Below are 26,372 nucleotides of genomic sequence, written 5' to 3'. Positions count from 1 at the left end.
AGCTCGCTGGTCACCATAGCAGCACCCACCTATAGCACGCGCTCCAGCAGGTATATATCTCTCTGGTCACCCCCAAAGCCAATTCCTCCTTCGGCCGCCTCTCCTTCGAGTTCTCTGCTGCCAATGACTGGAACGAACTACAAAAATCTCTAAAACTGGAAACACTTATCTCCCTCACTAGCTTTAAGCACCAGCTGTCGGAGCAGCTCACAGATTACTGCACCTGTACATAGCCCATCTATAATTTAGCCCAAACAACTACCCCTTCCCCTACTGTATTTATGTTTTTGTTTTTGCTCCTTTGCACCCCATTATTTCTATTTCTACTTTGCACTGTCTTCCACTGCAAATCTACCATTCCAGTGTTTTACTTGCTATATTGTATTTACTTCGCCACCATGGCCCTCATCTCACCTCATTTGCTCACTTTGTATATAGACTTATTTTTCTACTATATTATTGACTGTATGTTTGTTTTATTCCATGTGTAACTCTGTGTTGTTGTATGTGTCACACTGCTTTGCTTTATCTTGGCCAGGTCGCAATTGTAAATGAGAACTTGTTCTCAACTTGCCTACCTGGTTAAATAAAGGTTTACGTTTTAAAAAAAATGTTATCCAGATACTGTCTGTTAGCACGTGGTGGTCTATAGCAGCTTCCCACCAGAATGGGCTTTAGGTGAGTCAGATGAACCTGTAGCCATATTACTTCAACAGTATTTAACATTAGATTATCTCAAAGCTTTACAGGAATGTGGTTCTTTATATCGTCCGCAACACCGCCAACGGGGGCGTTTCTGTCTTTTCTTTAAACGTTATAACCATGTATCGCTACCACTGTATCATCAAAGGTTTTATCTAAGTGAGTTTCAGAGATAGTCAGAATATGAATGTCATCTGTTACAAGCAAGTTATTGACTTCATGGACTTTGTTTTTCAGGCGGCATATGTTAATGTGGGCTATTTTTAGCACTTTTCTGGGTTGCTTGATTGCTTTTACTGCTTTACTGGGAAGCTTATCAGAAGTAGATTTGATTGTGCAGGGTGAGTTGCACACAGTGATCTTCCTACTTATTGCACACCGCCTCAGTGCTAACAGTATAACTCTGGTTCATAGGCTCATGATTACTGCATACAATAGCTGTAGGATCAACAAAGGTATTCAGGGCAATTAGAGGGACATAAATTAGGTTACTTACATTGTGTCTGCCAACGCTCCTAGGGTAATGTACATTAATGCAGCATTATGACGACTCATTGTCACAATGGTAGGAATTATCTGACGCAGCCTCGAAATGCGTGGACTGAGTCCAGGAGCCAAGATGATTTGGATGGACTCCGTCATTGTCACGTCCCGACCCTTGTAAGATGTAATTTTCTATAGTAGAGTAGGTCAGGGCGTGACAGGGGGGGTGTTTTGTGTTTTTCTATGTTTTCTATTTCTATGATTGTGTTCTAGGTTTTCTATTTCTATGTTGTTGTTTTTTTTGGGGGGTTGATCTCCAATTGGAGGCAGCTGGTCCTTGTTGCCTCTGATTGGAGATCATATTTAAGTAGGGTTTTTCCTTCTTGGGGTTTTTGTGGGTAGTTGTTTTCCGTTTTGTGAGTTTCACCTGACGGAACTGTTGGCTGTCGTTTTGTTGTTTTGTTTAAGTGTTATCATTAAAGTAAATATGAGCACTCTACACACCGCGCCTTGGTCCCCTTTATACGACCCTCGTTACAGTCATTTCTGTAGAGTATCTTCTGTTTCCAGAAGGTGTCAAAGTTATCAATAAAAGTGACTCCAGCAGAGGTACAGTAGTCTTTTAGCCAGATGTGTAATGCCAGCAGTCTGCTGAATCTTTCACATCCGTGGCCCAACGATGGTACTGGACCTGAAATGATTGGCTGTTTTTTGGAGTCTTTTAATGCTAAAATCAGTTCTTTTAAATCAATTTTCAGATGTTCCGAGCTAGCCCTCCTGATGTTGTTTGACCCCACGTGGACTATGACATTGTCAGCTGTCGTAGAACAGTCGGAAGCAGCCTTGTGATGTCCTGTACTCGTACGCCTGGGAAGCACAGGGTTTATGCCTTGAGAACCAAGCTGTTTCTCACCATAGAGCTGCCTATGATGACAGCTGGCGATTTTAAATGGGCCGGTCTCTCAGGCAGCCTCACGGTCTGATGATGGTGGGAACACCGAGGATCTGAACCCAAGGTAGAAGCCACCGGAGAGGGAGACAGAACAGAGGACGAAGATGCAGGTACCTCTGGATCTGATCTTGAATGGGAAGCCACCAAGGAAGAAGGCTCTGGAACCTCTGGATCTAGGGAGGCAAAGCTGTTTCTGGTCTGTGTCAGGTCCGGGCTCATCATCTCCAAGTAAACCCCTGTTGCTCGACTTCCACGGCGAGTGACGTATCTCCATGGCTGGTTGGTTGGGTCGAGAACCGCTACATTCTCCAGGGAAGGGGGAGACCCCTTCGGGGATGGAGACCTGCTGAGCACCGGCCAGTCGGCTGTGGAGAACCGACACAGCGGCGACATTGCCACCAGACCAGAGCGCCGTCCGGCTACTGGGGTAGAAGAAAACGAAAAAAGTAGGCGGGCGTGGATTCCCCAGTAGCTTGTGTAGGTTTGCTACTTGCTTGCTATGAGTAGCCACTTTCCCCTCTGCGGAATCTGGAGGGATCCTGGGACCGACAGCAGCGCTCACAGCAACTAAGCCCAACAGAGCCACAGGGCGAAACAGAGCCACAGGGCCCAACAGAGCCACAGGGCCCAACAGAGCCACAGGGCCCAACAGAGCCACAGGGCCCAAAATAAAAATATGTCAGCTTTACAAAAACACTAAACCCGAGGTCTCTCGTTCAGCTTTCGGGCGTTCAACAGCGTTCAACAACAAACATACGGCACTTAAATATTTTGTCTTGCCCATTTACCCTCTGAATGGCACACATACACAATCCTCAAGTCTTAAAAATCATTATTTAACCTGTATCCTTGTCACGTCCTGACCAGTATAAGGGGTCATTTTGTTATTGTAGTTGGTCAGGACGTGGCAGGGGTGTGTTTGTTTTGTGTTGTTGGGGTTTTTGGGTTAGTTCTATGTTATGTATTTCTATGTTTTATTTTCTAGTATTTCTATTTCTATGTTCAGGGTTTTGGTTTGGCCTTCAATTGAAGGCAGCTGTTCTTCGTTGCTTTTAATTGGAGGCCATATTTAAGTGGGTTATTTTCTCTTGTGTTGGTGGGTGGATGTTCTATGTATAGTCAGAGTACCTTACAGGACTGTTTTTCGTCGTGCCTTTGTTCAGTGTTCATTTCTTTAATAAATCAAGAAGATGTTTCACATACCCGCTGCAGTTTGGTCCGATCATTATGACACTCCTCCCCTTCAGCTACAATAATTGAAGTGGATTTAACAAGTGACATCAATAAGGGATCATAGCTTTCACCTGGATTCACCTGGTCAGTCTATGTCATGGAAAGAGCACGTGTTCCTAATGTTTTGTACACTCAGTGTATAAATACTGATGGTAATATATACAGTACATGTAAACAGGAGTAATAGTGACCAGTAGCAGGATGAATAGCTACTAATACTAATAGTAATGGCAATCAGCTCTCAATGAACAGCAGTATATCGGAAACAATACATCTAATCAGTAATCATTTTAGCAGCAGCGTAGGTTTGAGGGGGAGAAGCAGTTGTTAGCTATTTAACAGTCTTATGGCTAGGAGATAGAAGTTCTCCAAGTCCTCTGTTCTCCAAGTCCTCTGTTCTCCAAGTCCTCTATTCCCCAAGTCCTCTGTTCTCCAAGTCCTCCAAGCCCTCTATTCTCCAAGCCCTCTATTCTCCAAGTCCTCTATTCTCCAAGCCCTCTGTTCTCCAAGTCCTCTGTTCTCCAAGTCCTCTGTTCTCCAAGTCCTCTATTCTCCAAGCCCTCTGTTCTCCAAGTCCTCTATTCTCCAAGTCCTCTGTTCTCCAAGTCCTCTGTTCTCCAAGTCCTCTGTTCTCCAAGCCCTCTGTTCTCCAAGTCCTCTATTCTCCAAGTCCTCTGTTCTCCAAGTCCTCTGTTCTCCAAGTCCTCTATTCTCCAAGTCCTCTGTTCTCCAAGTCCTCTGTTCTCCAAGTCCTCTATTCTCCAAGTCCTCTATTCTCCAAGTCCTCTGTTCTCCAAGTCCTCTGTTCTCCAAGTCCTCTATTCTCCAAGCCCTCTGTTCTCCAAGCCCTCTGTTCTCCAAGCCCTCTGTTCTCCAAGCCCTCTGTTCTCCAAGTCCTCTATTCTCCAAGTCCTCTATTCTCCAAGACCTCTGTTCTCCAAGTCCTCTGTTCTCCAAGTCCTCTATTCTCCAAGACATCTTTACCAGTGGAATAGTTTGAGCCTGAATTTGTAAAAATGTTTAAATGGAACATATTTGTAGCTCAGGGGACTGTGACATTTCCTCATTAGTGTTGCTAGAGGTCCTCTTTCTGGTTTGTATCTGAACTATTTTGATGGATTATTCCACCGTGTATATATTTCACTGTGTATTCATTTCACTGTGTATGTCACGACTCCTGCCGAAGTCGGTCCCTCTCCTTGTTCGGGCGGCGTTCGGCGGTCGACGTCACCGGTCTTCTAGCCATCGCCGCTCCACCTGTAATTTTCCATTTGTTTTGTCTTGTTTTCTCGCACACCTGGTTGACATCCCCTCATTACTCTACGTGTATATTATCCTCTGTTCCCCCCCCTTGTCTGTGTGTGGTATTGTTCGTTCGTTACGTGTGTGACGCTTCAGGCTGGTTTTGCGGCGGGTTTTGTTGTAACCCGTGGTTTGGTTATTTGTACCATTTTGTGTAATTTGTGCGCTATCGCTTTTTCTCCCTTGGGCCGGAGTGTCGTGACGCAGTTGCGTCCGGCTGTTTTTCCTCTGCCTGAATGAAGTCTGCCTGTTCACACATCTCTGCTCTCCTGCACCTGACTTCCTTCGACCAGTTGCGCACACCCTGACAGTGTATATATTTCACTGTGTATTCATTTCACTGTGTATTCATTTCACTGTGTATTCATTTCACTGTGTATTCATTCTTCATGTCCCTATTTCCATGTCGTTTTCATCTTTAACTTTGCGTTGTTGGAAAAGGACCTGCCAGTCAGCATTTCCTTGTTATTCTACACGTGTTGTTTACCAAGCAAGTGGCTAATAACATTAGATTGGATTTGTCCTCTGTATATCATCTCTTCTTGCTCATTCTGTGTCTGCGGTCCCAAATGACACACTATTTCCTTTATAGTGCACTACTATGAGAAAGGCCTATTGGGCTCTGGTCAACAGTAGTGCACTATGTAGGGCATGGGTGTCAAACTCTGGCCCGCGGGCCAAATTTGGCCTGCCGGGTAATTATATTTGGCCGCGAGACAATACAAAATTACTACTAGAGCTGGCACGCCGGTATTATACAGCGCATTCACCGCTAATACTATGAATCCCATAATGCTCTGCTGTTGTTTTCGCGCGCCAATCAGGACAGGACCCAGAAACGCCCTCTCCTCTGTGACAGTAGTCATAGCAACATAGACGCTACAACTGTCAGCGCGCTATCCCTTCCCAAAAATGGCGAAAAGAAATGCAGAAAACAGGAGCTTTCTGGACAAGTGGGAGGCAGAATATATGTTTACATATGTAAAAGACAAACCTGTTTGTCTTGTTTGTGGAGTCAACGTGGCTGTAAGTAAGGAGTACAACATTAGACGACACTATGAAACGAAACACCATGACAAATACAAGGACCTGGACATGACTCAAAGGAGCCAGAATATGTTAAAAAAAAGCCACATCACAAAGTGAGGCTGCTGTAAAGGCTAGTTATATAGTGGCAGCAGAGATCGCAAAATCAGCCCGGCCCTTTAATGAGGGAGAGTTCGTGAAAAAGTGCATGATAAAAGTTTGTGACCTCGTATGCCCAGAGAAAAAGCAAGCATTTTCAAACATTTCAATTGAACTCCAGTGCAACGACACGCTGAAGTCAAAGTATGATGCTGTGGGCGCCGCACAGTTTCCACGGTTCATCCCTGACACAATGCCTCAGCTCCGCACCCAAGCTGCTCAGATGCTCTCCATGTTCAGCAGCACTTATCTATGCGAGCAACTTTTCTCCTCGATGAAGATGACCAAAACAACTCACAGGAGACGTCTGACTGATGAACACCTTCGCTCGATACTGAGGATTTTTTTCAGCTCAGAGCCTGAGCCCAGACATTGATGAACTAGCATCCAAGAAGAGATGCCAGGTATCTGGCTTGGGCACATCAGATTAGATCAGTGTGCAATAATTAACGTTTTCTTTGTGCACTTTTTCTTGCTACAAGGCATGGGCTTGAATGGTTGATTGATTTATTATCATTTTATTTGTAAAATTATTAGCCAGTGGAAAAAGTTTATTTTGGTATTTAAATCAGAAGGCTGCAAATAGAAAAGAGGCATACGATTTTTATTTAAATTTGATTTATTTAATAAATGAATGCCATTGATGTGTTTTTTCATTTGAAATTCGATTTTGCATGTCTCCACTATTAAATTATATATTGTATGGTAATAAGCGATGCTTGTTCCATATTCAATGTTAAAGCAAAACTTGTTTGGGTCCATATTAAAAGGTTCATTTGTTCAATGTTGGCCCGCGACTTTGTTCAGGTTTTACATTTTGGCCCACTGGGTATTTGAGTTTGACACCCCTGATGTAGGGAATAGGGTGCCATTTGGAATGCAGACTGGGTAAAACATTTAAAGCGCAGTCGGCGCACCAATTCATCCCAAGAGGTGTTCGATGGGGTTGAGGTCAGGGCTCTTTGCAGGCCAGTCAAGTTCTTCCACAATGATCTTGACAAACCGTTTTTTTGTATGGATCTCGGCTTTGTGCACGGGGGCATTGTCATGCTGAAACAGGAAAGGGCCTTCACCAAACTGTTGCCACAAAGTTGGAAGCACAGAATCCTCTATAATGTCATTGTGTGCTGTAGCGTTAAGATCTCCCTTCACTGGAACTAAGACCGAACCATGAAAAACAGCCCCAACAAACTTTACAGTTGGTATGCATCGGGGCAGGTAGCGTTCTCCTGGCATCCGCCAAACCCAGATTCGTCCGTCAGACTGGCAGATGGTGAAGCGTGATTCATCACTCCAGATAACATTATTCTCCCACTCTACAGTCTTAAGCATTATGCTTTTCTCCTCCAACCTAGAATAGCTGTTTGATAAGATGTAATTTCAGACAAACCCAGTCTGTATTTCATTTCTGACCCATTTCATGTTCCTCTGAGATGGGCTTTTACCCTAGCCTGGTCCCAGATTGTGCTGTCTTGCCAACTGCTGAGGCCTCCTGGAGTGCTACTAAGCTAGCTGATGGGCTGGTGCTTGTGTGTCAATACCCATGTACACACAGAGCAGTGATGGGACATAGAGCACTGATGGGACACAGAGCACTGATGGGACACAGAGCACTGATGGGACATAGAGCACTGATGGGACACAGAGCACTGATGGGACACAGAGCACTGATGGGACATAGAGCACTGATGGGACATAGAGCACTGATGGGACATAGAGCACTGATGGGACATAGAGCACTGATGGGACATAGAGCACTGATGGGGCATAGAGCACTGATGGGACATAGAGCACTGACATAGAGAACTGATGGGACATAGAGCACTGATGGGACATAGAGCACTGATGGGACACAGAGCACTGATGGGACATAGAGCAGTGATGGGACATAGAGCAGTGACGACACACGTGTACATGAGGAATGTTGACGATGTCATCCCGAGACCGTGTATGTTACGGTAACTACTGCCTTCCATCCAGAGGAGAGGCATAGGGGATTAGACAGGGATGGATGTGCTGTTATTAAGGCTGACTGACTGTCCACGAGGAAGGACCTCCATCATATCTTCGCAATGTATCTGTTAAGATGCTAAATTGCTAAATGGCTATATTGTAATTATTTTGCCACTATGGCATATTTATTGACTTACCTCTCTTATCTTACCTCATTGACTGTCACGTCCTGACCCTTGTAAGATGTCATTTTCTATAGTAGAGTAGGTCAGGGCGTGACAGGGGGTGTTTTTGGGTGGTTTTCTTGTTATCTGTTTCTATGTGGTTTTCTAGGTTTCTATTTCTATGTTGGGGTTGTTGAATGATCTCCAATTGTCTCTAATTGGAGATCATATTTAAGTAGGGGGTTTTTCCACTTGTGTTTGTGGGTTGTTAATTTGTGAGCAGTGTGTATTTCTCTCTGCGTCATTGTTTTGTTATTTTGTTGTTTGTGGCTCAGTTGGTAGAGCATGGTGTTTGCAACGCCAGGGTTGTGGGTTCGATTCCCACGGGGGACCAGTACGGGAAAAAAAAAAATGTATTAAATGTATGCATTCACTACTGTAAGTCGCTCTGGATAAGAGCGTCTGCTAAATGACTAAAATGTAAATGTATTTGGTGTATTGCAACGTTTCACGGTAATAATAAATATGTGGAACTACAACCATTCTGCGCTTTGGTCCGATCCTTTAAACAGCCGTGACATTGACATACACTGTATATAGACTTTTATTTCTATTGTGTTATTGACTGTATGTTTGTTTATTCCATGTGTAACTCTGTTGTTGTTGTTTGTGTCGCACTGCTTTGCTTTATCTTGGCCAGGTAGCAGTTGTCAAATGAAATAAAAATGAAACATTTATGCATTCAACCGCTAACCGCTAACTATTTATTACAATTTCATTTACAAGTATAAAGAGAACTGAATGTGTTAAGACTGTAATATTTATGATGTGTTTTCTTTTCCCCTCAGGTGTTATTTCATCTCCATAGGAAGATGAAGAACATGTCCAAGAAATCTGAACGCTCAAAAAGAAAGGTACACCTGTTTCTCTGTTGTTACACCTGTGACTCCAACATAACATAATACCTGTTTCTCTAGTGACTACTGACTGTTGGTAATACTGACTACTGACTGTTGGTAGTACTGACTACTGACTGTTGGTAGTACTGACTACTGACTGTTGGTAATACTGACTACTGACTGTTGGTAATACTGACTGTTGGTAGTACTGACTACTGACTGTTGGTAATACTGACTGTTGGTAATACTGACTACTGACTGTTGGTAATACTGACTACTGACTGTTGGTAATACTGACTGTTGGTAGTACTGACTACTGACTGTTGGTAATACTGACTGTTGGTAGTACTGACTACTGACTGTTGGTAAAACTGACTACTGACTGTTGGTAGTACTGACTACTGACTGTTGGTAGTACTGACTACTGACTGTTGGTAGTACTGACTACTGACTGTTGGTAATACTGACTACTGACTGTTGGTAGTACTGACTACTGACTGTTGGTAATACTGACTACTGACTGTTGGTAGTACAGACTACTGACTGTTGGTAATACTGACTACTGACTGTTGGTAGTACTGACTACTGACTGTTGGTAATACTGACTACTGACTGTTGGTAATACTGACTACTGACTGTTGGTAGTACTGACTACTGACTGTTGGTAGTACTGACTACTGACTGTTGGTAATACTGACTACTGACTGTTGATAGTACTGACTACTGACTGTTGGTAATACTGACTACTGACTGTTGGTAATACTGACTGTTGGTAATACTGACTGTTGGTAGTACTGACTACTGACTGTTGGTACTACTGACTGTTGGTAATACTGACTACTGACTGTTGGTAATACTGACTACTGACTGTTGGTAATACTGACTACTGACTGTTGGTAGTACTGACTACTGACTGTTGGTAATACTGACTACTGACTGTTGGTAATACTGACTGTTGGTAATACTGACTGTTGGTAATACTGACTGTTGGTAGTACTGACTACTGACTGTTGGTACTACTGACTGTTGGTAATACTGACTACTGACTGTTGGTAATACTGACTACTGACTGTTGGTAATACTGACTACTGACTGTTGGTAGTACTGACTACTGACTGTTTGTAATACTGACTACTGACTGTTGGTAATACTGACTACTGACTGTTGGTAATACTGACTGTTGGTAATACTGACTACTGACTGTTGGTAATACTGACTACTGACTGTTGGTAGTACTGACTACTGACTGTTGGTAGTACTGACTACTGACTGTTGGTAATACTGACTACTGACTGTTGGTAGTACTGACTACTGACTGTTGGTAATACTGACTACTGACTGTTGGTAATACTGACTACTGACTGTTGGTAATACTGACTACTCACTGTTGGTAGTACTGACTACTGACTGTTGGTAGTACTGACTGTTGGTAGTACTGACTACTGACTGTTGGTAGTACTGACTACTGACTGTTGGTAATACTGACTACTGACTGTTGGTAATACTGACTACTGACTGTTGGTAATACTGACTACTGACTGTTGGTAATACTAACTACTGACTGTTGGTAATACTGACTGTTGGTAGTACTGACTACTGACTGTTGGTAATACTGACTGTTGGTAGTACTGACTACTGACTGTTGGTAATACTGACTGTTGGTAATACTGACTACTGACTGTTGGTAATACTGACTGTTGGTAGTACTGACTACTGACTGTTGGTAATACTGACTGTTGGTAATACTGACTACTGACTGTTGGTAATACTGACTACTGACTGTTGGTAATACTAACTGTTGGTAGTACTGACTACTGACTGTTGGTAATACTGACTACTGACTGTTGGTAATACTGACTGTTGGTAATACTGACTACATACTGTTGGTAATACTGACTGTTGGTAATACAGACTACTGACTGTTGGTAATACTGACTACTGACTGTTGGTAGTACTGACTACTGACTGTTGGTAATACGGACTACTGACTGTTGGTAATAGTGACTGTTGGTAATACTGACTGTTGGTAATACTGACTGTTGGTAGTACTGACTACTGACTGTTGGTACTACTGACTGTTGGTAATACTGACTACTGACTGTTGGTAATACTGACTACTGACTGTTGGTAATACTGACTGTTGGTAGTACTGACTACTGACTGTTGGTAATACTGACTACTGACTGTTGGTAGTACTGACTACTGACTGTTGGTAATACTGACTACTGACTGTTGGTAATACTGACTGTTGGTAATACTGACTACTGACTGTTGGTCATACTGACTGTTGGTAATACTGACTACTGACTGTTGGTAGTACTGACTACTGACTGTTGGTAGTACTGACTACTGACTGTTGGTAGTACTGACTACTGACTGTTGGTAATACTGACTACTGACTGTTGGTAATACTGACTACTGACTGTTGGTAATACTGACTACTGACTGTTGGTAGTACTAACAACTGACTGTTGGTAGTACTGACTACTGACTGTTGGTAGTACTGACTGTTGGTAGTACTGACTACTGACTGTTGGTAGTACTGACTACTGACTGTTGGTAATACTGACTACTGACTGTTGGTAATACTGACTACTGACTGTTGGTAATACTAACTACTGACTGTTGGTAATACTGACTGTTGGTAGTACTGAATACTGACTGTTGGTAATACTGACTGTTGGTAGTACTGACTACTGACTGTTGGTAATACTGACTACTGACTGTTGGTAATACTGACTACTGACTGTTGGTAATACTGATTGTTGGTAATACTGACTACTGACTGTTGGTAATACTGACTGTTGGTAATACTGACTACTGACTGTTGGTAGTACTGACTACTGACTGTTGGTAATACTGACTACTGACTGTTGGTAATACTGACTACTGACTGTTGGTAATACTGACTGTTGGTAATACTGACTACTGACTTGGTAATACTGACTGTTGGTAATACTGACTACTGACTGTTGGTAATACTGACTACTGACTGTTGGTAATACTGACTACTGACTGTTGGTAATACTGACTACTGACTGTTGGTAGTACTGACTGTTGGTAGTACTGACTACTGACTGTTGGTAGTATTGACTACTGACTGTTGGTATTACTGACTACTGACTGTTGGTAATACTAACTACTGACTGTTGGTAATACTGACTGTTGGTAGTACTGACTACTGACTGTTGGTAATACTGACTATTGGTAGTACTGACTACTGACTGTTGGTAATACTGACTACTGACTGTTGGTAATACTGACTACTGACTGTTGGTAATACTGACTACTGACTGTTGGTAATACTGACTGTTGGTAGTACTGACTACTGACTGTTGGTAATACTGACTACTGACTGTTGGTAATACTGACTACTGACTGTTGGTAATACTGACTACTGACTGTTGGTAGTACTGACTACTGATTGTTGGTAATACTGACTACTGATTGTTGGTAATACTGACTACTGACTTTTGGTAATACTGACTACTGACTGTTGGTAGTACTGACTACTGACTGTTGGTAATACTGACTACTGACTGTTGGTCATACTGACTGTTGGTAATACTGACTACTGACTGTTTGTAGTACTGACTACTGACTGTTGGTAGTACTGACTACTGACTGTTGCTAACACTGACTACTGACTGTTGGTAATACTGACTACTGACTGTTGGTAATACTGACTAGTTACTGTTGGTAGTACTGACTACTGACTGTTGGTAGTACTGACTGTTGGTAGTACTGACTACTGACTGTTGGTAGTACTGACTACTGACTGTTGGTAATACTGACTACTGACTGTTGGTAATACTGACTACTGACTGTTGGTAATACTGACTACTGACTGTTGGTAATACTGACTACTGACTGTTGGTAATACTGACTACTGACTGTTGGTAGTACTGACTACTGACTGTTGGTAGTACTGACTGTTGGTAGTACTGACTACTGACTGTTGGTAGTACTGACTACTGACTGTTGGTAATACTGACTACTGACTGTTGGTAATACTGACTACTGACTGTTGGTAATACTGACTACTGACTTGGTAATACTAACTACTGACTGTTGGTAATACTGACTGTTGGTAGTACTGAATACTGACTGTTGGTAATACTGACTGTTGGTAGTACTGACTACTGACTGTTGGTAATACTGACTACTGACTGTTGGTAATACTGACTGTTTGTAATACTGACTACTGACTGTTGGTAATACTGATTGTTGGTAATACTGACTACTGACTGTTGGTAATACTGACTGTTGGTAATACTGACTACTGACTGTTGGTAGAACTGACTACTGACTGTTGGTAATACTGACTACTGACTGTTGGTAATACTGACTACTGACTGTTGGTAATACTGACTGTTGGTAATACTGACTACTGACTGTTGGTAATACTGACTGTTGGTAATACTGACTGTTGGTAATACTGACTACTGACTGTTGGTAATACTGACTACTGACTGTTGGTAGTACTGACTACTGACTGTTGGTAATACTGACTACTGACTGTTGGTAATACTGACTACTGACTGTTGATAATACTGACTACTGACTGTTGGTAATACTGACTGTTGGTAATAATGACTACTGACTGTTGGTAATACTGACTACTGAGTGTTGGTAGTACTGACTACTGACTGTTGGTAGTACTGACTACTGACTGTTGGTAATACTGACTACTGACTGTTGGTAATACTGACTACTGACTGTTGGTAATACTGACTGTTGGTAATACTGACTACTGACTGTTGGTAATACTGACTGTTGGTAATACTGACTGTTGGTAATACTGACTGTTGGTAATACTGACTACTGACTGTTGGTAATACTGACTACTGACTGTTGGTAGTACTGACTACTGACTGTTGTTAATACTGACTACTGACTGTTGGTAATACTGACTACTGACTGTTGGTAGTACTGACTGTTGGTAGTACTGACTACTGGCTGTTGGTAGTACTGACTACTGACTGTTGGTAATACTGACTACTGACTGTTGGTAATACTGACTACTGACTGTTGGTAATACTGACTACTGACTTGGTAATACTAACTACTGACTGTTGGTAATACTGACTGTTGGTAGTACTGAATACTGACTGTTGGTAATACTGACTGTTGGTAGTACTGACTACTGACTGTTGGTAATACTGACTACTGACTGTTGGTAATACTGACTGTTTGTAATACTGACTACTGACTGTTGGTAATACTGATTGTTGGTAATACTGACTACTGACTGTTGGTAATACTGACTGTTGGTAATACTGACTACTGACTGTTGGTAGTACTGACTACTGACTGTTGGTAATACTGACTACTGACTGTTGGTAATACTGACTACTGACTGTTGGTAATACTGACTGTTGGTAATACTGACTACTGACTGTTGGTAATACTGACTGTTGGTAATACTGACTGTTGGTAATACTGACTACTGACTGTTGGTAATACTGACTACTGACTGTTGGTAGTACTGACTACTGACTGTTGGTAATACTGACTACTGACTGTTGATAATACTGACTACTGACTGTTGGTAATACTGACTGTTGGTAATAATGACTACTGACTGTTGGTAATACTGACTACTGAGTGTTGGTAGTACTGACTACTGACTGTTGGTAGTACTGACTACTGACTGTTGGTAATACTGACTACTGACTGTTGGTAATACTGACTACTGACTGTTGGTAATACTGACTGTTGGTAATACTGACTACTGACTGTTGGTAATACTGACTGTTGGTAATACTGACTGTTGGTAATACTGACTACTGACTGTTGGTAATACTGACTACTGACTGTTGGTAGTACTGACTACTGACTGTTGTTAATACTGACTACTGACTGTTGGTAATACTGACTACTGACTGTTGATAATACTGACTACTGACTGTTGGTAATACTGACTGTTGGTAATAATGACTACTGACTGTTGGTAATACTGACTACTGAGTGTTGGTAATACTGACTACTGACTGTTGGTAGTACTGACTACTGACTGTTGGTAATACTGACTACTGACTGTTGGTAGTACTGACTACTGACTTATGGTAATACTGACTGTTGGTAATACTGACTACTGACTGTTGGTAATACTGACTGTTGGTAATACTGACTGCTGACTGTTGGTAATACTGACTTTTGGTAATACTGACTGTTGGTAGTACTGACTACTGACTGTTGGTAATAGTGAATACTTACTGTTGGTAATACTGACTACTGACTGTTGGTAGTACTGACTGTTGGTAATACTGACTGTTGGTAATACTGACTACTGACTGTTGGTAATAATGACTACTGACTGTTGGTAATAATGACTACTGACTGTTGGTAATACTGACTACTGACTGTTGGTAGTACTGACTACTGACTGTTAATAATACTGACTACTGACTGTTGGTAGTACTGACTGTTGGTAATACTGACTACTGACTGTTGGTAATACTGACTGTTGGTAATACTGACTGGTGACTGTTGGTAATACTGACTGTTGGTAATACTGACTACTGACTGTTGGTAATACTGACTGTTGGTAATACTGACTACTGACTGTTGGTAGTACTGACTACTGACTGTTGGTAGTACTGACTACTGACTGTTGGTAATACTGACTACTGACTGTTGGTAATACTGACTGCTGACTGTTGGTAATACTGACTGTTGGTAATACTGACTACTGACTGTTGGTAATACTGACTGCTGACTGTTGGTAATACTGACTGTTGGTAATACTGACTACTGACTGTTGGTAGTACTGACTACTGACTGTTGGTTATAGTGACTACTGACTGTTGGTAGTACTGACTACTGACTGTTGGTAATACTGACTGTTGGTAGTACTGACTGTTGGTAATACTGACTGTTGGTAATACTGACTACTGACTGTTGGTAATACTGACTACTGACTGTTGGTAACACTGACTACTGACGGTTGGTAATACTGACTACTCACTGTTGGTAATACTGACTACTGACTGTTGTTAATACTGACTACTGACTGTTGGTAATACTCACTACTGACTGTTGGTAATACTGACTACTGACTGTTGGTAGTACTGACTACTGACTGTTGGTAGTACTGACTACTGACTTTTGGTAATACTGACTACTGACTGTTGGTAATACTGACTGTTGGTAATACTGTCTACTGACTGTTGGTAATACTGTCTACTGACTGTTGGTAATACTGACTACTGACTGTTGTTAGTACTGACTACTGACTGTTGGTAATAGTGACTAGAGACTGTTGGTAATAGTGACTACTGACTGTTGGTAATACTGACTACTGACTGTTGGTAATACTGACTACTGACTGTTGGTAATACTGACTACTGACTGTTGGTAATACTGACTACTGACTGTTGGTAATACTGACTGTTGGTAATACTGACTACTGACTGTTGGTAATACTGACTACTGACTGTTGTTAATACTGACTACTGACTGTTGGTAATACTCACTACTGACTGTTGGTAATACTGACTGTTGGTAGTACTGACTACTGACTGTTGGTAGTACGGACTACTGACTGTTGGTAATACTGACTACTGACTGTTGGTAATACTGACTGTTGGTAATACTGACTATTGACTGTTGGTAATACTGACTACTGACTGTTGGTAATACTGACTACTGACTGTTGGTAATACTGACTACTGACTGTTGGTAATACTGACTGTTGGTAATACTGACTACTGACTGTTGGTAGTACTGACTACTGACTGTTGGTAATACTGACTGTTGGTAATACTGACTACTGACTGTTGGTAATACTGACTGTTGGTAATACTGACTACTGACTGTTGGTAATACTGACTACTGACTGTTGGTAATACTGACTACTGACTGTTGGTAATACTGACTGTTGGTAGTACTGACTACTGACTGTTGGTAATACTGACTGTTGGTAATACTGACTACTGACTGTTGGTAATACTGACTACTGACTGTTGGTAATACTGACTACTGACTGTTGGTAATACTGACTGTTGGTAATACTGACTACTGACTGTTGGTAATACTGACTGTTGGTAATACTGACTACTGACTGTTGGTAATACTGACTACTGACTGTTTGTAATACTGACTACTGACTGTTGGTAATACTGACTACTGACTGTTGGTAATACTGACTGTTGGTAATACTGACTACTGACTGTTGGTAATACTGACTACTGACTGTTGGTAGTACTGACTACTGACTGTTGGTAATACTGACTACTGACTGTTGGTAATACTGACTACTGACTGTTGGTAATACTGATTGTTGGTAATACTGACTACTGACTGTTGGTAATACTGATTGTTGGTAATACTGACTACTGACTGTTGGTAGTACTGACTACTGACTGTTGGTAATACTGACTACTGACTGTTGGTAATACTGACTACTGACTGTTGGTAGTACTGACTGGTGGTAGTACTGACTACTGACTGTTGGTAGTATTGACTACTGACTGTTGGTAATACTGACTACTGACTGTTGGTAATACTGACTACTGACTGTTGGTAGTACTGACTACTGACTGTTGGTAATACTAACTACTGACTGTTGGTAATACTGACTGTTGGTAATACTGACTACTGACTGTTGGTAATACTGACTATTGGTAGTACTGACTACTGACTGTTGGTAATACTGACTACTGACTGTTGGTAATACTGACTACTGACTGTTGGTAATACTGACTACTGACTGTTGGTAATACTGACTGTTGGTAGTACTGACTACTGACTGTTGGTAATACTGACTACTGACTGTTGGTAATACTGACTACTGACTGTTGGTAATACTGACTACTGACTGTTGGTAATACTGACTGTTGGTAGTACTGACTACTGACTGTTGGTAATACTGACTACTGACTGTTGGTAATACTGACTGTTGGTAATACTGACTACTGACTGTTGGTAATACTGACTACTGACTGTTGGTAATACTGACTACTGACTGTTGGTAGTACTGACTACTGACTGTTGGTAGTACTGACTACTGACTGTTGGTAATACTGACTACTGACTGTTGGTAATACTGACTACTGACTGTTGGTAATACTGACTACTGACTGATGGTAATACTGACTGTTGGTAATACTGACTACTGACTGTTGGTAATACTGACTACTGACTGTTGGTAATACTGACTGCTGACTGTTGGTAATACTGACTGTTGGTAGTACTGACTACTGACTGTTGGTAATACTGACTGTTGGTAATAGTGACTACTGACTGTTGGTAATACTGACTACTGACTGTTGGTAGTACTGACTGTTGGTAGTACTGACTACTGACTGTTGGTAGTACTGACTACTGATTGTTGGTAATACTGACTACTGACTGTTGGTAATACTGACTACTGACTGTTGGTAGTACTGACTACTGACTGTTGGTAATACTGACTACTGACTGTTGGTAATACTGACTGTTGGTAATACTGACTGTTGGTAGTACTGACTACTGACGGTTGGTACTACTGACTGTTGGTAATACTGACTACTGACTGTTGGTAATACTGACTACTGACTGTTGGTAATACTGACTACTGACTGTTGGTAATACTGACTACTGACTGTTGGTAGTACTGACTACTGATTGTTGGTAATACTGACTACTGATTGTTGGTAATACTGACTACTGACTGTTGGTAATACTGACTACTGATTGTTGGTAATACTGACTACTGACTGTTGGTAATACTGACTACTGACTGTTGGTAGTACTGACTACTGACTGTTGGTAATACTGACTACTGACTGTTGGTAATACTGACTACTGACTTTTGGTAATACTGACTACTGACTGTTGGTAATACTGACTGTTGGTAATACTGACTGTTGGTAATACTGACTGTTGGTAATACTGACTACTGACTGTTGGTAATACTGACTACTGACTGTTGGTAGTACTGACTACTGACTGTTGGTAATACTGACTACTGAATGTTGGTAATACTGACTACTGACTGTTGATAATACTGACTACTGACTGTTGGTAATACTGACTGTTGGTAATAATGACTACTGACTGTTGGTAGTACTGACTACTGAGTGTTGGTAATACTGACTACTGACTGTTGGTAATACTGACTACTGACTGTTGGTAGTACTGACTACTGACTTATGGTAATACTGACTGTTGGTAATACTGACTACTGACTGTTGGTAATACTGACTGTTGGTAATACTGACTGCTGACTGTTGGTAATACTGACTTTTGGTAATACTGACTGTTGGTAGTACTGACTACTGACTGTTGGTAATACTGACTACTGACTGTTGGTAATACTGACTACTGACTGTTGATAATACTGACTACTGACTGTTGGTAATACTGACTGTTGGTAATAATGACTACTGACTGTTGGTAATACTGACTACTGAGTGTTGGTAATACTGACTACTGACTGTTGGTAATACTGACTACTGACTGTTGGTAGTACTGACTACTGACTTATGGTAATACTGACTGTTGGTAATACTGACTACTGACTGTTGGTAATACTGACTGTTGGTAATACTGACTGCTGACTGTTGGTAATACTGACTTTTGGTAATACTGACTGTTGGTAGTACTGACTACTGACTGTTGGTAATACTGAATACTTACTGTTGGTAATACTGACTACTGACTGTTGGTAGTACTGACTGTTGGTAATACTGACTACTGACTGTTGGTAATAATGACTACTGACTGTTGGTAATAATGACTACTGACTGTTGGTAATACTGACTACTGACTGTTGGTAGTACTGACTACTGACTGTTAGTAATACTGACTACTGACTGTTGGTAGTACTGACTGTTGGTAATACTGACTACTGACTGTTGGTAATACTGACTGTTGGTAATACTGACTGCTGACTGTTGGTAATACTGACTGTTGGTAATACTGACTACTGACTGTTGGTAATACTGACTGTTGGTAATACTGACTACTGACTGTTGGTAATACTGACTACTGACTGTTGGTAGTACTGACTACTGACTGTTGGTAATACTGACTACTGACTGTTGGTAATACTGACTACTGACTGTTGGTAATACTGATTGTTGGTAATACTGACTACTGACTGTTGGTAATACTGACTGTTGGTAATACTGACTACTGACTGTTGGTAGTACTGACTACTGACTGTTGGTAATACTGACTACTGACTGTTGGTAATACTGACTACTGACTGTTGGTAGTACTGACTGTTGGTAGTACTGACTACTGACTGTTGGTAGTATTGACTACTGACTGTTGGTAATACTGACTACTGACTGTTGGTAATACTGACTACTGACTGTTGGTAGTACTGACTACTGACTGTTGGTAATACTGACTACTGACTGTTGGTAATACTGACTGTTGGTAATACTGACTACTGACTGTTGGTAATACTGACTATTGGTAGTACTGACTACTGACTGTTGGTAATACTGACTACTGACTGTTGGTAATACTGACTACTGACTGTTGGTAATACTGACTACTGACTGTTGGTAATACTGACTGTTGGTAGTACTGACTACTGACTGTTGGTAATACTGACTACTGACTGTTGGTAATACTGACTACTGACTGTTGGTAATACTGACTACTGACTGTTGGTAATACTGACTGTTGGTAGTACTGACTACTGACTGTTGGTAATACTGACTACTGACTGTTGGTAATACTGACTACTGACTGTTGGTAATACTGACTACTGACTGTTGGTAATACTGACTGTTGGTAGTACTGACTACTGACTGTTGGTAATACTGACTACTGACTGTTGGTAATACTGACTACTGACTGTTGGTAATACTGACTACTGACTGTTGGTAATACTGACTGTTGGTAGTACTGACTACTGACTGTTGGTAATACTGACTACTGACTGTTGGTAATACTGACTACTGACTGTTGGTAATACTGACTACTGACTGTTGGTAATACTGACTACTGACTGTTGGTAGTACTGACTACTGACTGTTGGTAATACTGACTACTGACTGTTGGTAATACTGACTACTGACTGTTGGTAATACTGACTACTGACTGTTGGTAATACTGACTGTTGGTAATAATGACTACTGACTGTTGGTAATACTGACTACTGAGTGTTGGTAATACTGACTACTGACTGTTGGTAGTACTGACTACTGACTGTTGGTAATACTGACTACTGACTGTTGGTAATACTGACTGTTGGTAATACTGACTACTGACTGTTGGTAGTACTGACTACTGACTGTTGGTAATACTGACTACTGACTGTTGGTAATACTGACTACTGACTGTTGGTAGTACTGACTGTTGGTAGTACTGACTACTGACTGTTGGTAATACTGACTACTGACTGTTGGTAATACTGACTACTGACTGTTGGTAATACTGACTACTGACTGTTGGTAATACTGACTACTGACTGTTGGTAGTACTGACTACTGACTGTTGGTAGTACTGACTACTGACTGTTGGTAGTACTGACTACTGACTGTTGGTAGTACTGACTGTTGGTAGTACTGACTACTGACTGTTGGTAGTACTGACTACTGACTGTTGGTAACACTGACTACTGACTGTTGGTAATACTGACTACTGACTGTTGGTAACACTGACTACTGACTGTTGGTAATACTAACTACTGACTGTTGGTAATACTGACTGTTGGTAGTACTGAATACTGACTGTTGGTAATACTGACTGTTGGTAGTACTGACTACTGACTGTTGGTAATACTAACTACTGACTGTTGGTAATACTGACTACTGACTGTTGGTAATACTGACTGTTTGTAATACTGACTACTGACTGTTGGTAATACTGATTGTTGGTAATACTGACTACTGACTGTTGGTAATACTGACTGTTGGTAATACTGACTACTGACTGTTGGTAGTACTGACTACTGACTGTTGGTAATACTGACTACTGACTGTTGGTAATACTGACTACTGACTGTTGGTAATACTGACTACTGACTGTTGGTAATACTGACTGTTGGTAATACTGACTACTGACTGTTGGTAATACTGACTGTTGGTAATACTGACTGTTGGTAATACTGACTGTTGGTAATACTGACTACTGACTGTTGGTAATACTGACTACTGACTGTTGGTAATACTGACTACTGACTGTTGGTAATACTCACTGTTGGTAATACTGACTACTGACTGTTGGTAGTACTGACTACTGACTGTTGGTAATACTGACTACTGACTGTTGGTAATACTGACTACTGACGTTTGGTAATACTGACTACTGACTGTTGGTAATACTGACTGTTGGTAATACTGACTGTTGGTAATACTGACTGTTGGTAATACTGACTACTGACTGTTGGTAATACTGACTACTGACTGTTGGTAGTACTGACTACTGACTGTTGGTAATACTGACTACTGACTGTTGGTAATACTGACTACTGACTGTTGATAATACTGACTACTGACTGTTGGTAATACTGACTGTTGGTAATAATGACTACTGACTGTTGGTAATACTGACTACTGAGTGTTGGTAATACTGACTACTGACTGTTGGTAGTACTGACTACTGACTGTTGGTAATACTGACTACTGACTGTTGGTAGTACTGACTACTGACTTATGGTAATACTGACTGTTGGTAATACTGACTACTGACTGTTGGTAATACTGACTGTTGGTAATACTGACTGCTGACTGTTGGTAATACTGACTTTTGGTAATACTGACTGTTGGTAGTACTGACTACTGACTGTTGGTAATACTGAATACTTACTGTTGGTAATACTGACTACTGACTGTTGGTAGTACTGACTGTTGGTAATACTGACTGTTGGTAATACTGACTACTGACTGTTGGTAATAATGACTACTGACTGTTGGTAATAATGACTACTGACTGTTGGTAATACTGACTACTGACTGTTGGTAGTACTGACTACTGACTGTTAGTAATACTGACTACTGACTGTTGGTAGTACTGACTGTTGGTAATACTGACTACTGACTGTTGGTAATACTGACTGTTGGTAATACTGACTGCTGACTGTTGGTAATACTGACTGTTGGTAATACTGACTACTGACTGTTGGTAATACTGACTGTTGGTAATACTGACTGTTGGTAATACTGACTACTGACTGTTGGTAGTACTGACTAGTGACTGTTGGTAATACTGACTACTGACTGTTGGTAATACTGACTGCTGACTGTTGGTAATACTGACTGTTGGTAATACTGACTACTGACTGTTGGTAATACTGACTGCTGACTGTTGGTAATACTGACTGTTGGTAATACTGACTACTGACTGTTGGTAGTACTGACTACTGACTGTTGGTAGTACTGACTACTGACTGTTGGTAATACTGACTACTGACTGTTGGTTATAGTGACTACTGACTGTTGGTAGTACTGACTACTGACTGTTGGTAATACTGACTGTTGGTAGTACTGACTACTGACTGTTGGTAATACTGACTGTTGGTAATACTGACTACTGACTGTTGGTAATACTGACTACTGACTGTTGGTAATACTGACTACTGACTGTTGGTAATACTGACTACTGACTGTTGGTAATACTGACTGTTGGTAATACTGACTACTGACTGTTGGTAGTACTGACTACTGACTGTTGGTAATACTGACTACTGACTGTTGGTAATACTGACTGTTGGTAATACTGACTACTGACTGTTGGTAATACTGACTACTGACTGTTGTTAATACTGACTACTGACTGTTGGTAATACTCACTACTGACTGTTGGTAATACTGACTACTGACTGTTGGTAGTACTGACTACTGACTGTTGGTAATACTGACTACTGACTTTTGGTAATACTGACTACTGACTGTTGGTAATACTGACTGTTGGTAATACTGTCTACTGACTGTTGGTAATACTGACTACTGACTGTTGTTAATACTGACTACTGACTGTTGGTAATACTGACTACTGACTGTTGGTAGTACTGACTACTGACTGTTGGTAATAGTGACTAGAGACTGTTGGTAATAGTGACTACTGACTGTTGGTAATACTGACTACTGACTGTTGGTAATACTGACTACTGACTGTTGGTAATACTGACTACTGACTGTTGGTAATACTGACTACTGACTGTTGGTAGTACTGACTACTGACTGTTGGTAATAATGACTACTGACTGTTGGTAATAATGACTACTGACTGTTGGTAATACTGACTACTGACTGTTGGTAGTACTGACTACTGACTGTTAATAATACTGACTACTGACTGTTGGTAGTACTGACTGTTGGTAATACTGACTACTGACTGTTGGTAATACTGACTGTTGGTAATACTGACTGGTGACTGTTGGTAATACTGACTGTTGGTAATACTGACTACTGACTGTTGGTAATACTGACTGTTGGTAATACTGACTACTGACTGTTGGTAGTACTGACTACTGACTGTTGGTAGTACTGACTACTGACTGTTGGTAATACTGACTACTGACTGTTGGTAATACTGACTGCTGACTGTTGGTAATACTGACTGTTGGTAATACTGACTACTGACTGTTGGTAATACTGACTGCTGACTGTTGGTAATACTGACTGTTGGTAATACTGACTACTGACTGTTGGTAGTACTGACTACTGACTGTTGGTTATAGTGACTACTGACTGTTGGTAGTACTGACTACTGACTGTTGGTAATACTGACTGTTGGTAGTACTGACTGTTGGTAATACTGACTGTTGGTAATACTGACTACTGACTGTTGGTAATACTGACTACTGACTGTTGGTAACACTGACTACTGACGGTTGGTAATACTGACTACTGACTGTTGGTAATACTGACTACTGACTGTTGTTAATACTGACTACTGACTGTTGGTAATACTGACTACTGACTGTTGGTAATACTGACTACTGACTGTTGGTAGTACTGACTACTGACTGTTGGTAGTACTGACTACTGACTTTTGGTAATACTGACTACTGACTGTTGGTAATACTGACTGTTGGTAATACTGACTACTGACTGTTGGTAATACTGACTACTGACTGTTGTTAATACTGACTACTGACTGTTGGTAGTACTGACTACTGACTGTTGGTAATAGTGACTAGAGACTGTTGGTAATAGTGACTACTGACTGTTGGTAATACTGACTACTGACTGTTGGTAATACTGACTACTGACTGTTGGTAATACTGACTACTGACTGTTGGTAATACTGACTACTGACTGTTGGTAATACTGACTGTTGGTAATACTGACTACTGACTGTTGGTAATACTGACTACTGACTGTTGGTAATACTGACTACTGACTGTTGGTAATACTGACTACTGACTGTTGGTAATACTGACTGTTGGTAGTACTGACTACTGACTGTTGGTAGTACGGACTACTGACTGTTGGTAATACTGACTACTGACTGTTGGTAATACTGACTGTTGGTAATACTGACTATTGACTGTTGGTAATACTGACTACTGACTGTTGGTAATACTGACTACTGACTGTTGGTAATACTGACTACTGACTGTTGGTAATACTGACTGTTGGTAATACTGACTACTGACTGTTGGTAGTACTGACTACTGACTGTTGGTAGTACTGACTACTGACTGTTGGTAATACTGACTACTGACTGTTGGTAATACTGACTACTGACTGTTGATAATACTGACTACTGACTGTTGGTAATACTGACTGTTGGTAATAATGACTACTGACTGTTGGTAATACTGACTACTGAGTGTTGGTAATACTGACTACTGACTGTTGGTAGTACTGACTACTGACTGTTGGTAATACTGACTACTGACTGTTGGTAATACTGACTGTTGGTAATACTGACTACTGACTGTTGGTAGTACTGACTACTGACTGTTGGTAATACTGACTACTGACTGTTGGTAATACTGACTACTGACTGTTGGTAGTACTGACTGTTGGTAGTACTGACTACTGACTGTTGGTAATACTGACTACTGACTGTTGGTAATACTGACTACTGACTGTTGGTAATACTGACTACTGACTGTTGGTAATACTGACTACTGACTGTTGGTAATACTGACTACTGACTGTTGGTAATACTGACTACTGACTGTTGGTAGTACTGACTACTGACTGTTGGTAGTACTGACTGTTGGTAGTACTGACTACTGACTGTTGGTAGTACTGACTACTGACTGTTGGTAATACTGACTACTGACTGTTGGTAATACTGACTACTGACTGTTGGTAACACTGACTACTGACTGTTGGTAATACTAACTACTGACTGTTGGTAATACTGACTGTTGGTAGTACTGACTACTGACTGTTGGTAATACTGACTGTTGGTAATACTGACTACTGACTGTTGGTAATACTGACTACTGACTGTTGGTAATACTGACTACTGACTGTTGGTAATACTGACTGTTTGTAATACTGACTACTGACTGTTGGTAATACTGATTGTTGGTAATACTGACTACTGACTGTTGGTAATACTGACTGTTGGTAATACTGACTACTGACTGTT

At 41.0% G+C, this 26,372-nt stretch overlaps 1 protein-coding gene across 1 annotated transcript in view; it reads left to right on the top strand.

The window, feature by feature from the left end:
- The window catches only part of galr1b (galanin receptor 1b), a 128,120-nt gene that overhangs the window by 10,571 nt on the left and 91,177 nt on the right, over positions 1-26,372 (top strand). The window contains exon 2 of the mRNA XM_045708679.1: positions 8,823-8,888. Within this exon, the coding sequence (XP_045564635.1) occupies positions 8,823-8,888 (66 nt within the window). The remainder of the gene's footprint in view (positions 1-8,822; positions 8,889-26,372) is intronic.

This window comes from Salmo salar, chromosome ssa26 (assembly GCF_905237065.1).
Source record: "Salmo salar chromosome ssa26, Ssal_v3.1, whole genome shotgun sequence".
In the NCBI taxonomy this organism is placed as follows: domain Eukaryota; kingdom Metazoa; phylum Chordata; class Actinopteri; order Salmoniformes; family Salmonidae; genus Salmo; species Salmo salar.
The sequence above is the reverse complement of the archived record's forward strand: the minus strand, read 5'-3'. Positions and strand labels throughout refer to the sequence as shown.